At 42.2% G+C, this 16,056-nt stretch overlaps 1 protein-coding gene across 1 annotated transcript in view; it reads left to right on the top strand.

Annotated features, from left to right (window-relative positions):
• The window catches only part of tmem161b (transmembrane protein 161B), an 81,740-nt gene extending 66,997 nt beyond the window's left edge, over nucleotides 1-14,743 (top strand). The window contains exons 10-12 of the mRNA XM_060907099.1: nucleotides 6,089-6,263; nucleotides 6,948-7,044; nucleotides 12,176-14,743. Coding sequence (XP_060763082.1) covers nucleotides 6,089-6,263; nucleotides 6,948-7,044; nucleotides 12,176-12,423 — 520 coding nt within the window. The 3' untranslated portion in view covers nucleotides 12,424-14,743. The remainder of the gene's footprint in view (nucleotides 1-6,088; nucleotides 6,264-6,947; nucleotides 7,045-12,175) is intronic.
• Nucleotides 14,744-16,056: the final 1,313 nt, after the last annotated feature.

Below are 16,056 nucleotides of genomic sequence, written 5' to 3' on the forward strand. Positions count from 1 at the left end.
AATGTTGAAACAACCATTTTTAATATGCTTTTGCTGTGATACCTTTTTTACAATATCAGTCCCCCCAGGATTCCACGGGCCTTTTTTGTGATTGTTGCGGGCTAAAATGTCTGATGTTGCGCGGATTTTTCCAAAAATTTGTGATGAAAGTTGCGGTGTTTTTTTAGGTTTTTGTTGCGAATACATTGCAGGAGGAAGTGAAAGTTGCGAGAAATTGTTGCGATTTTCTCTTTTTGTGATTAAAATTGAGTGATATGTTAAATATTAAGTTATTACTGAAAGACTATTGATTAAAAATACAAAGACACTGAGAAATGGTCCTATAAACAACTTTACCAATATAAAAGATTACCAGGACTACAAAAATGCAGAAAAATAGGCTTTACTGATCCAAATGCACCTGTTGGTTCAAAAGTTAAAGTGCAGAGAACCTCACAGCACAACATGAAGTTACCTTAAAATATAATATAAATGCCTCAGCTTTCATGTAAGAAAAAAAACACTATTAATACTAGTACTGTGTGCAGGCAGTCTCTCCTGAAGACTAAATTAAACAATAATTATAAACTAATAAAATAAATGGCTCAGGCTTCATGGAAGAAAAAAAATTTTTGAACAGAATCTCACAGTATGATGCTGAAGCTGCCTAAACAATGGAAAATAAAATACCATTTTGGCAAAAATGTTGGCATCCATTAATTTCTTGTATTAAGTAAAAAATAATGTAAAGTGCGCACATACCCCTTTTCCACCAAATCAGTTCCAGGGTTGGTTCGGGGCCAGTGCTGGTGCTGGTTCACAACTCGTTCAACTTGCGAGCCAGCTGAGAACCAGTTTGCTTTTCCATAGCTCGCGGTGCTAAGGGAAGCCATGTCAGTTACGTCGCTGTATACGTCAGTTCCGTCGTTGTATACGTCAGTTATGTCGATACGTTTGCATAAACCTTGGCGCGAATATCGAAGCAAAAACAACATGGAAGAAGCAGCAGCAGCAACAACAATAATAATAATGGATGACTTCATGTTTGTACAGCTGCTGTTTCTCGTCGCTTAAAAATGGCGATCTTTCACGGTCTTGTTATTGTTGTTGGTCTTAACAACCCCCCCCCCCCGCTGACGTAAGCAGTTCTTTCCTCTGGCCCAGCAGAGAGTTGGTGCTAGCCTGGAACCGGTTTTTCTGGCCCCAGAGCCAGTTCTTTGTCAGTGGAAACAGAAAACCCGGTTCCAAACTAAGCACTGGCCCCGAACCAGCCCTGGAACTGCTTTGGTGGAAAAGGGGCAACAGTTCTTCACTGTAAACATAACACACTTTCAGCAACACCATAGAGAACTTAAGCCTATATAAACACTGACTCTAAATTTAAAAGGAAATGCCTCAGTCTTCATATAAGGAAAAAAACTATTAATACTAGTACTGTGTGCAAGCAGCTTCTCCTGAAGAATACATTTAAATAATAATTATAAACTAATAAAATAATTGGCTCAGGCTTCATATAAGAAAAAAAACTATTAATACTAATGCTGTGTGCAGGCAGTCTCTCCTGAGACTCGCACATGCTGCTTCTCTTGAACGTATGCACGGAAGTAAGGCGGAAGGTAGTTTGTCGAAGTCACCTCAAGACAACGCCAACGATTGGTCAAATTTGCGGGAAAGTTGCGGTGATGGGATATAATTGCAACACCGCCCTGAATTCGCGGGGATTGGTTGAATTTGCGTCGATGTTGCAAATCACAACATCACGAAATCCTGGAGGGTCTGACAATATGTACATTGGAATAGCTGTGTTGATTTGATCGAACAACGTGCTACGTGCGTGAAACATATCATACGTATAACACCGTGAAACAACGGGCTAGTCAGGACCGCTCATCGGTGAGCGGCGTATAAATTGGATGAGGTTTGTGGCGAAGACTAGATGAAAAGATTTGTCTCGTGCAGAGACTGTACCGCGGTAACCCGGTAATACGCTGAGAGTGAGACAGTGAGAGGGCCACCCCATACCCCCCCCCCCCCCCCAAAAAAAAAAAATTCTCAATGGATTTACACGATTTGGAAAAATTACTTTTTCAGAACCGAAAAAACCGGCACATGCCGGAAAACTTGCACCCGTGTGAGTCATTCTAGAATTCGGGGTACATTTCGCGTCTCTGACATAAACCTTTTTGTTATTTTCCACAAAAGAAATCTTTATTGAATCAGTTTTGAACAATAATGCAAATTATGACAAATTTTCACCAATAGCAATGCTTGATGTATGTTTTAGACTCAACTTATCCATAAAACATTAACTAAATGACCCCCACCCCTCCCCCCACATTATCGGCCGTCTTCGACTCCTGATTCATACACTCAACTCGAATAAATATAAAGTGATTCAGCCTAACAGTCTGTTTTTTGGAGACATGTCTGTGAAGATTCTCAATCATCCAGGTCATAGTAAACTGTGGGTGGTAGAAAAGGGCAACTGGACTTGCTTGAAGATTCTTGAAAACGTTTCACCTCTCGTCCAAAAGGCTTCCTCAGTTCTGTCTGACTAATAGGGAGTATCAGATATTTATCCTCTCCTGGCTCAGAATCAGAATCAGAATTCTGATGACCAGCTCATCTAAGGTGTCACTGAGGCATCATGTTGGTGTGGGTCGCTGGAGGCTGGGTGTGAATGGCGAGTCATTAGGGTGATCAAAGGATTGCCCGTTAGGGTGATCAATGGCAATCTGACTCTCTCTGTCCTCCTGTGAGTCCCCGAAAACAGCTGGGTCCTGGCGTACACCCAGCCGTCTGGGAAGAGTGTCCAAGACCACCTTGTAGATGGTTGACAAATGATGTCTTAGACCCCCACCTCTGTTCAGTGATGGCCGTTCCAGGTTTACAAAAATGGCTTCTTTGACTCCTCGCTCATACCAACGATCCTCTCTGGCTAAAATGCGTACGTCACAATCCCGAAATGAGTGTCCTTCATTGTTAAGATGAATGTAGACACCTCCTCTGGCAAGACAGAAGGTCTGACTTGGAGGAAGAAATCTGACCAGGCTACACAACCGGACATAGAAGAGAAATGGGTGAAGAACTTATCCAACAGGGTACTCACCCAACCAGAGAGAGATGTCTTATCCAAGGGTCTTAACTTTGCAGTTTCACCTGAGCGGATACCGGTAGTAGAACTCATCACAGCCACAGAGACAGCCATCAGGAACAACAACCTGACCAACACGGAGTCAGAACAACTTAGACTGAAGATATCAGCTGCTCTATCCAGTGCGAAAGCACCCCCCTCCAACCTCACCAGCCAAGAAAGGAGGGCTCTTACAGTGCTTCAAAGAGACCGGAACATCACCATCCTTCCTGCTGACAAAGGGAGATGCACAGTGGTGCTAAACACAGCGGACTACCACTCCAGGATGACCAGTCTCCTCAGTGATACAACCACTTATGAAACATTGAGGAGGGACCCCACAAGTGGTTACAAAAAGAAAGTTGTTAGCTGCTTGCAACAACTAGAAAAGGACCAAGCCATCAACCGAGCTCTTTACTACAGATTGTACCCTGGGGAAGCCGTGCCTCTCATATACGGACTCCCCAAGATTCACAAAGAAGGAGCTCCTCTCAGACCTATTATCAGCAGTATAAACTCGGTCACATATAACATTGCTAAACACCTAGCCACAATCTTGGCTCCTCTGGTTGGGAATACACCATATCATGTCAAAAATTCCCAAGATTTTGCTTCTAAAGTTGCAGACCTCAAACTAGATTCAGATGAAACCATGGTTTCCTACGATGTCACTTCTCTGTTCACCTGCATTCCCACCACAGAAGCAGTCGAATCTGTAAGAAAACGACTCCTTCAGGATAGCTCCTTACTGGATAGAACGAAACTCACCACGGATCAGATTTGCACCCTGCTTGACCTCTGCCTGACCACCACTTATTTCCAGTTTAATGAAAGTTTCTACAGACAGAAGCATGGATGCGCCATGGGATCACCAGTGTCCCCTATTGTGGCTAATTTATACATGGAGGAAGTGGAACATATAGCTTTGACCACTTTTGCAGGAGTTGCTCCCAGCCATTGGTTTAGATACGTGGATGATACTTGGGTTAAAATCAAAATCCAGGAGGTGGAAGCTTTCTCGAAACACATCAATGCAGTGGATAGCAACATCAACTTCACTCGGGAGGATGTCAGTGGGAATAATCTAGCCTTCTTGGATTGTGATGTACACATTAGACAAGACAGAAGCCTTAGTATCGAGGTCTACTGGAAACCCACACACACAGACCAGTACCTACTTTTCGACTCTCACCACCCACTGGAACATAAATTGGGGGTCATTAGGACCTTGCAACACAGGGCTCAGAACATTCCTACAACATTAGAGGGAAAAGAGAAGGAGCAGAACCATATCAAGAAAGCACTTCAGAATTGCGGTTATCCCAACTGGGCTTTCCTAAAGAGCATAAAAAGGAACATAACTGACAAGGATGATAACAGGAACAAACGCAAGAACATTGTCATTCCCTACATTTCTGGTCTATCTGAGAAACTCAGGAGGATCTTCTACAAACACAACATTCCAGTACATTTCAGACCCAATAACACCCTGAAGCAGAAACTGGTCCACCCTAAGGACAGAATACCCAGACACAAACAGGACAACGTAGTGTATGCAATTCAGTGCAGTGAGAATTGCACAAATTCGTATATTGGGGAGACGAAGCAACCGCTATACAGGCGCTTGGCCCAACACAGGAGAGCCAGCTCCTCAGGCCAGGACTCGGCTGTCTACATTCATCTTAACAATGAAGGACACTCATTTCGGGATTGTGACGTACGCATTTTAGCCAGAGAGGATCGTTGGTATGAGCGAGGAGTCAAAGAAGCCATTTTTGTAAACCTGGAACGGCCATCACTGAACAGAGGTGGGGGTCTAAGACATCATTTGTCAACCATCTACAAGGTGGTCTTGGACACTCTTCCCAGACGGCTGGGTGTACGCCAGGACCCAGCTGTTTTCGGGGACTCACAGGAGGACAGAGAGAGTCAGATTGCCATTGATCACCCTAACGGGCAATCCTTTGATCACCCTAATGACTCGCCATTCACACCCAGCCTCCAGCGACCCACACCAACATGATGCCTCAGTGACACCTTAGATGAGCTGGTCATCAGAATTCTGATTCTGAGCCAGGAGAGGATAAATATCTGATACTCCCTATTAGTCAGACAGAACTGAGGAAGCCTTTTGGACGAGAGGTGAAACGTTTTCAAGAATCTTCAAGCAAGTCCAGTTGCCCTTTTCTACCACCCACTGTTTTTTGGAGCTTATTCTATTAACTGTTAAAACTAATTGCATAGAAAGTCTATTTTCTGTATTTATGTGAAATTTCAGGAATTTTTTTTTTTTTTTTTTTAAATCTGTCCGAATGTTCTCGTCAACTCTGTTATAAAACCACATAAAATCCATAAAGATTTTTAATAATACGTGTGACACATGCACCGGGCAATATCATTTTTGCTCTGGCGGGAAACTTCAGAAAGGCAATGAGGTATGTTATGTTTCTTCTCTCATTAATTTTGGACAAAATGTTGAGGATGCACCAACAGTGGATTAATTACTCGTCAAATCTGATATCGTGATATTGGAATGAATCTCTTTTTTTTCTTTTTTTTTTTTTAGAACAATAATATGATTAAAATCCATAAAATTCTGCTTTGATGGTAGCTAGTTTGAGGTTAGCATGTGGCGTTAAGAGACAAAATGGTGGAAAAGGTCAACTCTGTTATCCCCAATTCTGTTAATGGATTGGATTGTCCAGTTTAAGGACAACAGAGTTGATTACTAACAGAGTCAACACTTGAACTGTACCCGTAATTATAGAATGGCCCATATATATACGCATGCATGCATATGCATTTTATAATGCAGCATAAAGGTTCATATGAAAAACAAGGTTATGTTAACTAAATAACCCCAAGGTGGTCTGTAGCAGTTTCTCTTGTCACAGGCATGAGAGGTTATTGCTGTGAGCTGTTTCACTGATATATTAAGAAACACCCTTACAGTCTGTCTGCTGTTGCTTCTGTCAGGATGTCAGAGAAGACATATGACACGCTGCGCCTGTGGGCCATTCTGCTGCTGTGCACGCTGAGACTGGCCATGATGCGCCACCACCTACAGGCCTACCTCAACCTGGCCCAGAAGGGTGTCGAGCAGATGAAGAAGGAAGCAGGGCGCATCAGCACAGTCGAGCTGCAGAAAATGGTGTGTAGTTTTACTTTGTGCATGGTTCTTTAAGGAGTTTAATTTTATTCTCTGGAGATTAAATCAAATTGTATAAAATAGTTCAGTTGTCTGAGTTCAAACTATTCCAGTGGCTTGTTCCAATCGAAAGTCATCATGACACTATCTGAGTGGATGAATCACTCTTCTGGGCCATGTTGACTGGCAAGATATGAATGAATCATCGTCTCGACCGGATACAGATGTATGAATGTGTCCAGATTCCCACCTTCTCTATCCCCAAAGATCACTGCATTAGCATATAGTGGCGTGCTTCAGTGACGGAAATGTGTTGTAATGAAAACGGATTGAGTCATTTTGTTGCCCTCTGAAATGGCCCTGCTATTTGGGTTTAGTGGAGCTTCAGTTAAGATCAAAACCTCTGGCACTTGAGAGTTCCAGCCAAGGGAAAGAGCCTGTTTGATGTGCGAAACTCATAAATGGCTGTGACGGTATGGTGGGGTCTGGTCTTGCAGCCTTCCTCAGAATTTATACGGAAGTTTTCAGTCCTTCCCTCTAGCTAAACTCCCAGGGAACAGCCTCTCCAAGTCTGTTTGATGAACCCTTCTTGCCCTGAAGTAGCTTGTTTTTTGAAGTGGATTTGGGCAAAGGAACTGTTTTTCACTGCAAATATGTTCTTTTTTTTTTTTTTTTTCTCCCTGCCAGGTCGCTCGTGTCTTTTACTACCTGTGTGTGATAGCTCTTCAGTATGTGGCACCGCTGGTGATGCTGCTGCATACAACTTTGCTGCTAAAGACATTAGGTGAGGAGATAAGAGATGCTGCAGAAAAACCCCTTCTGGTGCTGGTCAGGGTAGGATTTTGTAGGATGACCTTGATAGATAGACCATGAAGATTGCAATATTCTCTAAGGGTATAAAGTTTTGTCCGTTCTTTTATAGCAAGGACCCACTCAATGGTTCTTTAATTGTGTAATAAAATCTATTTAAGTACAGATTGATCTTATTTTTAGTCATTAAATAAATATTTTTTGCACATGTTAAATAAGAACATTTATTAAAATCGGTTTGCTGGGGCTTTTAAAATAATATAACCTCAACAGCGCAATATGTCATCAACTCCAGAATTAATAGCACTCTTCTAGAGAGTGGTCAAATGTTATGATATAACTTTCACAGTTTTAGAAGGACCTTTTTTCATATTTATAGTAATGTAACTAGGCTTTATTGACAGACCACAGACTTTTAAATCTGTGCGGGTAAAACGTCATACATGTCAGCCAGTCTCCACCCTCGGCACCAGCTTGTGCTGCTATTATGGCCCTTTTCCACTACCCTTTTTCAGCTCGCTTCAGCTCACTTCAGCCCGACACGGCTCGCGTTTCGACTGCCTTAGAGCAGCACGACTCAGCTCACTTCAGCCCTGCTTAGCACCCAAAACTCGCACGGTTTTGGAGTGGGGCTGAAGCGAGCCAAACCGAGCTGAGTGAGGCTAGGGGCGTGAGCAGATACTCCCCTGTGCACTGATTGGTGAGGAGGAGTGTCCTCACATGCCCACACACGCCCCGCGAGCACGCTGGGATCTGTAAACACCGTAAACCCGGAAGAAGAATTACGAATTATGAGAATTTCTGAAGCCTTATGCGCCTCGCCTCATCTATACGCTCTTGCCAGTATCTGTCCGCGTTGTCGGTGACAACAAGCCACAGCACCAAGACCAGCAACACTAACGACTCCATGTCCTCCATGTTTATTGTTTACTATCCGGGTCGTGAGACTACCGCTTAAAAGATCACTGATGTCACTGTTTGCGCCGCCTAACGACATCACGTGACGTCCACCCACTTTCACTAACTCCACCCAATGTGTCCACCCACTTCCAGCCAGCACGGTTCAGCGCGGTTGTAGTCGAAATGCAACTCCAACAGCCCCACTCAGCCCAACTCAGCACGGCACGGCTCAGCCCAACTCAGCCGCATTGGTAGTGGAAAAGCGGCATTAGTCTGTATACTTCTGGGCCGTTTTAACTTTTAAAAAAAAAAATTCAAACTAGTATTATTTATTGTTGAGTTTTTTTATTTAATTTTGTAATTTTGTGGGACCTCAGGTATTGGAGCTTATTGCTCTGTTGAGGACTCCCTGTCATTTTTAACGGCGAAGTTTATAAATAAATATAAATTAAATGTTACACGCAGTGATCCACTGTTGCCACTCAGATAATTGGACAAGCTGTGGACCTTTTCTCCTCTTTTTACCCCAGTGTTCTCCTAAGTTTCGTCATTTGCTAATTCCCAAATCACTAGCTCGTTCTCTATTACCTGAAAGACCAACAAGGGAGAGTGAAGACTCGCACATGTTTTCTCTGAAATGCATGAAGCCACTACATCTTTCTTTTTAACCTGCTGCTTATATTGTGGTTCAGAGCAGTTGACTGTCCACTTCCTCATACGTGAGCTCTGAGAAACTCTGGTAAAGTTGCATTTTCGGGGGAAATAAATGCTTAAAAAATTCTCACGAGAAAAAGCTAATTTTTCAATTTACCAGAAGGTCGTAAGGAAAAAAAATATTAAACAAGAGTATATTTAAATAATATTGGCTGGCGGCGAGCGGCCTAGTGGTTAGCGTGTCCGCCTCTCAATCAGGAAATTGCGAGTTCTACTCACGGTCAGGTCGTACCAATGCCATCATTAAAAAAAAAAAAAAATGGTGCCTTCTGCCATCTGGCAAGGCACGCTGCAATACAGATGTGAGTGGGGAGTCAAACTCTCGTGGTTACCAGAGGACTAGCCCCCCACTGTAACCCTAGCTATGTAATATAGGCAAGAGGCCGAGGGCTACGAAACGGAGATCGGCGCCGCCAAAATGCGCCATGATAGGTGGCGGGCAGGACTTTGACTTTGTTGAGTGGTATATCGGATATATTCCATTCAGCTAGCATGATATTGAATGAATCAAAGACGAGTTCAGTATCATGCTAGCTGAATGGAATATATCTGATATACAGCCCCGATTCCAAAAAAGTTGGGACAAAGTACAAATTGTAAATAAAAACGGAATGCAATAATTTACAAATCTCAAAAACTGATATTGTATTCACAATAGAACATAGACAACATATCAAATGTCGAAAGTGAGACATTTTGAAATTTCATGCCAAATATTGGCTCATTTGAAATTTCATGACAGCAGCACATCTCAAAAAAGTTGGGACGGGGCAATAAGAGGCTGGAAAAGTTAAAGGTACAAAAAAGGAACAGCTGGAGGACCAAATTGCAACTCATTAGGTCAACTGGCAATAGGTCATTAACATGACTGGGTATAAAAAGAGCATCTTGGAGTGGCAGCGGCTCTCAGAAGTAAAGATGGGAAGAGGATCACCAATCCCCCTAATTCTGCACCGACAAATAGTGGAGCAATATCAGAAAGGAGTTCAACAGTGTAAAATTGCAAAGAGTTTGAACACATCTACAGTGCATAATATCATCAAAAGATTCAGAGAATCTGGAAGAATCTCTGTGCGTAAGGGTCAAGGCCGGAAAACCATACTGGGTGCCCGTGATCTTCGGGCCCTTAGACGGCACTGCATCACATACAGGCATGCTTCTGTATTGGAAATCACAAAATGGGCTCAGGAATATTTCCAGAGAACATTATCTGTGAACACAATTCACCGTGCCATCCGCCGTTGCCAGCTAAAACTCTATAGTTCAAAGAAGCCGCCATATCTAAACATGATCCAGAAGCACAGACGTCTTCTCCGGGCCAAGGCTCATTTAAAATGGACTGTGGCAAAGTGGAAAACTGTTCTGTGGTCAGACGAATCAAAATTTGAAGTTCTTTATGGAAATCAGGGACGCCGTGTCATTCGGACTAAAGAGGAGAAGGACGACCCAAGTTGTTATCAGCGCTCAGTTCAGAAGCCTGCATCTCTGATGGTATGGGGTTGCATTAGTGCGTGTGGCATGGGCAGCTTACACATCTGGAAAGACACCATCAATGCTGAAAGGTATATCCAGGTTCTAGAGCAACATATGCTCCCATCCAGATGACGTCTCTTTCAGGGAAGACCTTGCATTTTCCAACATGACAATGCCAAACCACATACTGCATCAATTACAGCATCATGGCTGCGTAGAAGAAGGGTCCGGGTACTGAACTGGCCAGCCTGCAGTCCAGATCTTTCACCCATAGAAAACATTTGGTGCATCATAAAACGGAAGATACGACAAAAAAGACCTAAGACAGTTGAGCAACTAGAATCCTACATTAGACAAGAATGGGTTAACATTCCTATCCCTAAACTTGAGCAACTTGTCTCCTCAGTCCCCAGACGTTTACAGACTGTTGTAAAGAGAAAAGGGGATGTCTCACAGTGGTAAACATGGCCTTGTCCCAACTTTTTTGAGATGTGTTGTCATGAAATTTAAAATCACCTAATTTTTCTCTTTAAATGATACATTTTCTCAGTTTAAACATTTGATATGTCATCTATGTTCTATTCTGAATAAAATATGGACTTTTGAAACTTCCACATCATTGCATTCTGTTTTTGTTTACAATTTGTACTTTTGTCCCAACTTTTTTGGAATCGGGGTTGTACCACAAAAAAAGCCAGCTATTATTATTATTATTATTATTATTATTATTATTATACTACATGCACAATCTTCCGTATTTAAATATTCCGTTAAATCTTCCATATTTAACAAAGCAAACCTGGCAGCCTTGTTTGTTTAAAAATTATCACAGTCGCTTGCTAGTACGGAAGTTTTATGTGTAATTTGTATCTTGTAGTATTTTCAGTTCACTGCAACAGTTTACTGCAGGCGCCGCCGGCGAAAAAAGAAATGCTTCTGCGCGTGTGCTGCAGAAAGCTCTCTAATACCCCTTTTCCACCAAATCAGTTCCAGGGCTGGTTCGGGGCCAGTGCTGGTTCACAACTCGTTCAACTTGCGAGCCAGCTGAGAACCAGTTTGCTTTTCCATAGCTCGCGGTGCTAAGGGAAGCCACGTCAGTTACGTCGTTGTATACGTCAGTTACGTCGCTACGTTTGCATAAACCTTGGCGCCAATATCGAAGCAAAAACAACACAGAAGCAGCAGCAGCAACAACAACAACAATAATAATAATGGATGACTTCGCGTTTGTACAGCTGCTGCTTCTCGTCGCTTAAAAATGGCGATCTTTCGCGGTCTTGTTATTGTTGTTGGTCTTAACAACTCCGCCCCCCCCGCTGACGTAAGCGGTTCTTTCCTCTGGCCCAGCAGAGAGTTGGTGCTAGCCTGGAACCGGTTTTTCTGGCCCCAGAGCCAGTTCTTTGTCAGTGGAAACAGAAAACCTGGTTCCAAACTAAGCACTGGCCCCGAACCAGCCCTGGAACTGCTTTGGTGGAAAAGGGGCATAATTGAATATTCGCATCAGCTCCGACGTGTGACATCATGCGGTATTGTAAACCGTATTCAACACTCATTCTCCATTGGGTAGAATGATATCATGGATCTCGGAGAAGTGATATGCTAACAATATAATATCGGGACAGTATTCCATTTGTTTTGTCATATTCTGATACTGGAAAGCTAAATACTGTATTAGATCTATTTCACCATACTCAAATATTGCAGGGCTGAAAAACAGTTTTTGTTTGAAATTTCCAGGAACTCTATTTTTGTGAATTTTGTTTGGTGCATAAATAAGTTTGCACATATGTAGAATCCTTTTGTCTTCTATTACAGTGGGGGGGAACAAAGCAAAACGAATAAGCGCTTCAGCAGGAAGTAGTTTATCTGAACAAGACATGAGCCTAAATCCTGTTTTCCTTTGAAGACTACAATGTGTTAATAATTGTGGACTTGACTGCATCAAGTATCTTATTGCCCACTTCTAAGCTGTTAGCTTTCATATATCTTTTTTTTTTTTTTTCCCTCCTGATTATCAGGCGGACATTCCTGGGGTATTTATGCTGAAGAGATTGAGGACTCTCACCTGGGCACAGCAGGACAAGCAGAAGCTCAGGGTCCGCAGACGGTGGCACAGCTCTCTGTGGCTTTGGGAGGACTGAGGACCGTTTTCACACCTTTGCTTTTTCGCGGCCTCCTCTCCTTCCTCACATGGTGGATTGCTGCCTGTTTGTTCTCCACGTCTCTCTTTGGCCTCTTTTACCACCAGTACCTGACGGCTGCGTAGCAACAGCCCACCTGAGGGCCAATGCTAGCAGAGAGGACTGTACAACCAAAGGCCCAGGAACTCCATCCTTTTCTTTTCACAAACATATCTCTCTTACGGGCTTCCTTTATGGACTTTGATGTCCTTTTTAAAAGAAAAACTGTTTTTAGAACCACATTCAGTCAACCATAGTGAACAATAATAGTAATAATGATTTGATATCCGCAATGTCGGGATTACTGAATGGAGGATCGGCTCCTGGGCAGTGTGTGTGTGTGTGTTGATTTAACGATGCAGGACACCCATGAATCTGCAGATGGATACATTTTTATGGGTCTTTTTTTTTGTTTATTTGTTTTAAACACTGAGAATTTTGGAGTTGTGGATTGCTTTATTGAGATACTGTATTTTTAGAGTTCGAAATGGAGGATATGCAACAAAAAAAAAAAAAAGCGGGGTTTTTAAATGTGATTTTAAGTCATTTTTCACTTTTGCCTCTGAAATTTGGCTCTGCTGTAGGGAAGGTGGACACCCTTAGTGTTCTACAGCTCTAACAAGTGTTGTATTATGGCAAATAACAACACTGGGAGTGTGGATAGCGCCTGAGAGAAGGGGGGGAGAGAATGTTAATTAAATGTGGGGGTTGTTTTTATCTTTATTACCAGGCAGGTGCTTAATAGGCCTTCCTGTTTTGAGTTTGTGTAACTGTACAAAGACTGGGCTAATTTAACAGTATGTGTGAGTGTGTGCTTGTGTGTGAGAACAGACAAGCGTTAGAATAAAGACATCAATGCCTGCAGGCTGCGGCTGACCCCTGCCGCTTGCAGGCATAAATCTAAAAAGGGCATTTTGAACAAGAAAGGAGCGATCTTTGGAAATGATCTAAAGCACTGGCCTCCGCTCTGCTCCTGCCTCTCTCTTTCGTTTAACTGGTCAAACATTTTGCTTTGAATCTAGGGTCCAGCGTGATCAAACAGAGCCTGCAAGTGCACCACACACGCTACCATGTCATGCCTATTGATTTGCCGTCACAGCTCTAGTATTTGGATTGATTTCCGTTTAGCTTTATATTAAGGTGCCAAGGATGCGTGTAAGCTCTAATCTGTTGCTAGTGTAACTGCTTGTGTCAATTCTGAGACATCGAGCCGTGTGGCCTGCTTTGAAATGTAAGTATCCACACTCAAATGTTCTCTGCAATGTGCAAGCAATAGGGGAAGAAACCTCATGGTTTGTTAATATGGAGAGAGTTTGATGCGTTTTGTGTACCTCGTGTGCTGTGGTAGAGCAGTGCATGAGGCTGAATTCTGCAGATTTTTATGAATTTTTGGTCCATAAAAACATGGATTGCACTACAGCTCAGACAAGCAGAACAGATACAGGATACACATATCATTTTGATTTGTAATTGTGTCTTGTTTTTATTAACGTTTTAACTCTTTTATGAGTTGTAAAAGTCAGTCTTATCCTCTCTCTCTCTCTCTCTCTCTCTCTCTCTCTCTCTCTCTCCATTTTGCATTTTGGAGAGTGTGCACAATAAGAATTGTATCAGTCCTGTGGTTTTGATGTATGAGTTTTCATTTGTGCGTTATTTTTCCTGGTTCAACTACACAATTTCAACTTGGCCAAACCAGTGACAGTTTTGGTTAAGCACTGTTGGCGAATCCGTTATTTATTTAACATGGAGTGATTTTAACATTCAGCAGGCAGTCTGTTGCCTGGGATAACATGCCATTGCGTCAGTATTAAGTAGAGGAATGGGACAGTAATAGTGTTCCAATAATTATGAATTTTGGCTGAAGTGTACTTCGCACAATCACCTAATCAGTCAGTCATAATGTCCAGTGTCGGTGGATCATTTATGAACATTTAAAAACTCTATCACTTGCAAGCAAGAAACTACTGACTCTGCCAAGTTATCGAGTTATCAGATTTGTACTTTTTTTTTTTTTTTTTGGTCTTTTCTAGCACTTAAGTTCAAACAAGTAGTTGAAGAGTGACCAAGAGCAGAAGGAAGCGCTTTTTTTTTATAAATATCGTTTACTAAATACCTCTTTTTCACCATAGTTATGTGTCTTTTAATCATTTCAGACCTAATGCCAAATAAACTCATCTTGGATTCTTAATTGGGCTTTTTGGATTTCACAAATCATTTGTAAAATTCCTATTTTTTTTTCTTTCTTTCTTTCTCTCTCTCTCTCTCCGTTGACTTCTAGTGATGATGAAGCCGGGACACTTCTTAAAATCCACAAGCCAGAATGGCCTTGTCTTAATTGTGTTTTATGTATGGCTGTTCTACTGTTTTATTTATTTGTTTGTTAATTTGTGTTTAATAAATGAATGTTGAGGGAAATTCTGTCATTTTTGTTTTCGTTTTCTTATTTTAGTTATCCTAGTGTATTTGCTTGATTTGAATTTAAATATTTTGGACATTTTCTGAATTCAGTTTTGTGTTTAACAGTTCATTTTTGCGCTCGTGCGTGCGCACACATCCATATTGCATTGCAACATCCATTTCTGTTCACTAGTTACAGTATATACACTACCGTTCAAAAGTTTGGGGTCACCCAGACAATTTTGTGTTTTCCATGAAAAGTCACACTTTTATTTCCCACCATAAGTTGTAAAATGAATAGAAAATATAGTCAAGACATTTTTCTGGCCATTTTGAGCATTTAATCGACCCCACAAATGTGATGCTCCAGAAACTCAATCTGCTCAAAGGAAGGTCAGTTTTATAGCTTCTCTAAAGAGCTCAACTGTTTTCAGCTGTGCTAACATGATTGTACAAGGGTTTTCTAATCATCCATTAGCCTTCTGAGGCAATGAGCAAACACATTGTACCATTAGAACACTGGAGTGAGAGTTGCTGGAAATGGGCCTCTATACACCTCTGGAGATATTGCACCAAAAACCAGACATTTGCAGCTAGAATAGTCATTTACCACATTAGCAATGTATGGAGCACTTGCATGTGACGTCACAGCCGATCCAGATTGTGACAGACACCATCTTGTCGGTCAAACGCCATATTCCGCCTTCTACTTCTGGGTCTACTTCTGCTTTTACTTCTACCTTTTCTTCTGGAAAACCCTACTATATACAATTCTACTACAACGGCTGCGGCTACAAGCTCTCCCTACCTGTGCACGTTTTTTTTTATGTTTTTTGTGTGTATTTTTGCGTGTTGTTCGTCTGTACCGGACTTCAATATCCACTACAGCCGTATGGACTTACTGGACATTAGTTTCCAGCAGAAAATGACGGTTTGTAGAGATTTCCATCGCATGCACAACATTCCGGACGAGAAAAAAAAAAACATTCCGGATGAGATAGCGAGACTAGCGGGGTCTCCGTGGATTGTTATCGGAAGCAAAGCGAAGGAGGCGGTGCCGGGAGCGGAAGCAAAAGCGAGGCTGCAGAGCCGGCCTGTTGACTAAGCTCAGAAAACAGCCACTCAAATCTCCACTGCCAAGCCTCTACCTCTCCAACGCCAGATCCATGGTAAACAAGACGGACGATTTGGAATTACCTTATTCTATTCTATAATCGGCTGGTCAGTGCTATACTCAATACTTAAGTGACTTACCCATCCAATGAGGATTCTTGTTTACAAGATGCCACATCTGAGTCGCTGGCAAATCCTGAATTTCTGTA

The sequence above is a fragment of the Neoarius graeffei genome, chromosome 24, assembly GCF_027579695.1.
Source record: "Neoarius graeffei isolate fNeoGra1 chromosome 24, fNeoGra1.pri, whole genome shotgun sequence".
Classification (NCBI taxonomy): domain Eukaryota; kingdom Metazoa; phylum Chordata; class Actinopteri; order Siluriformes; family Ariidae; genus Neoarius; species Neoarius graeffei.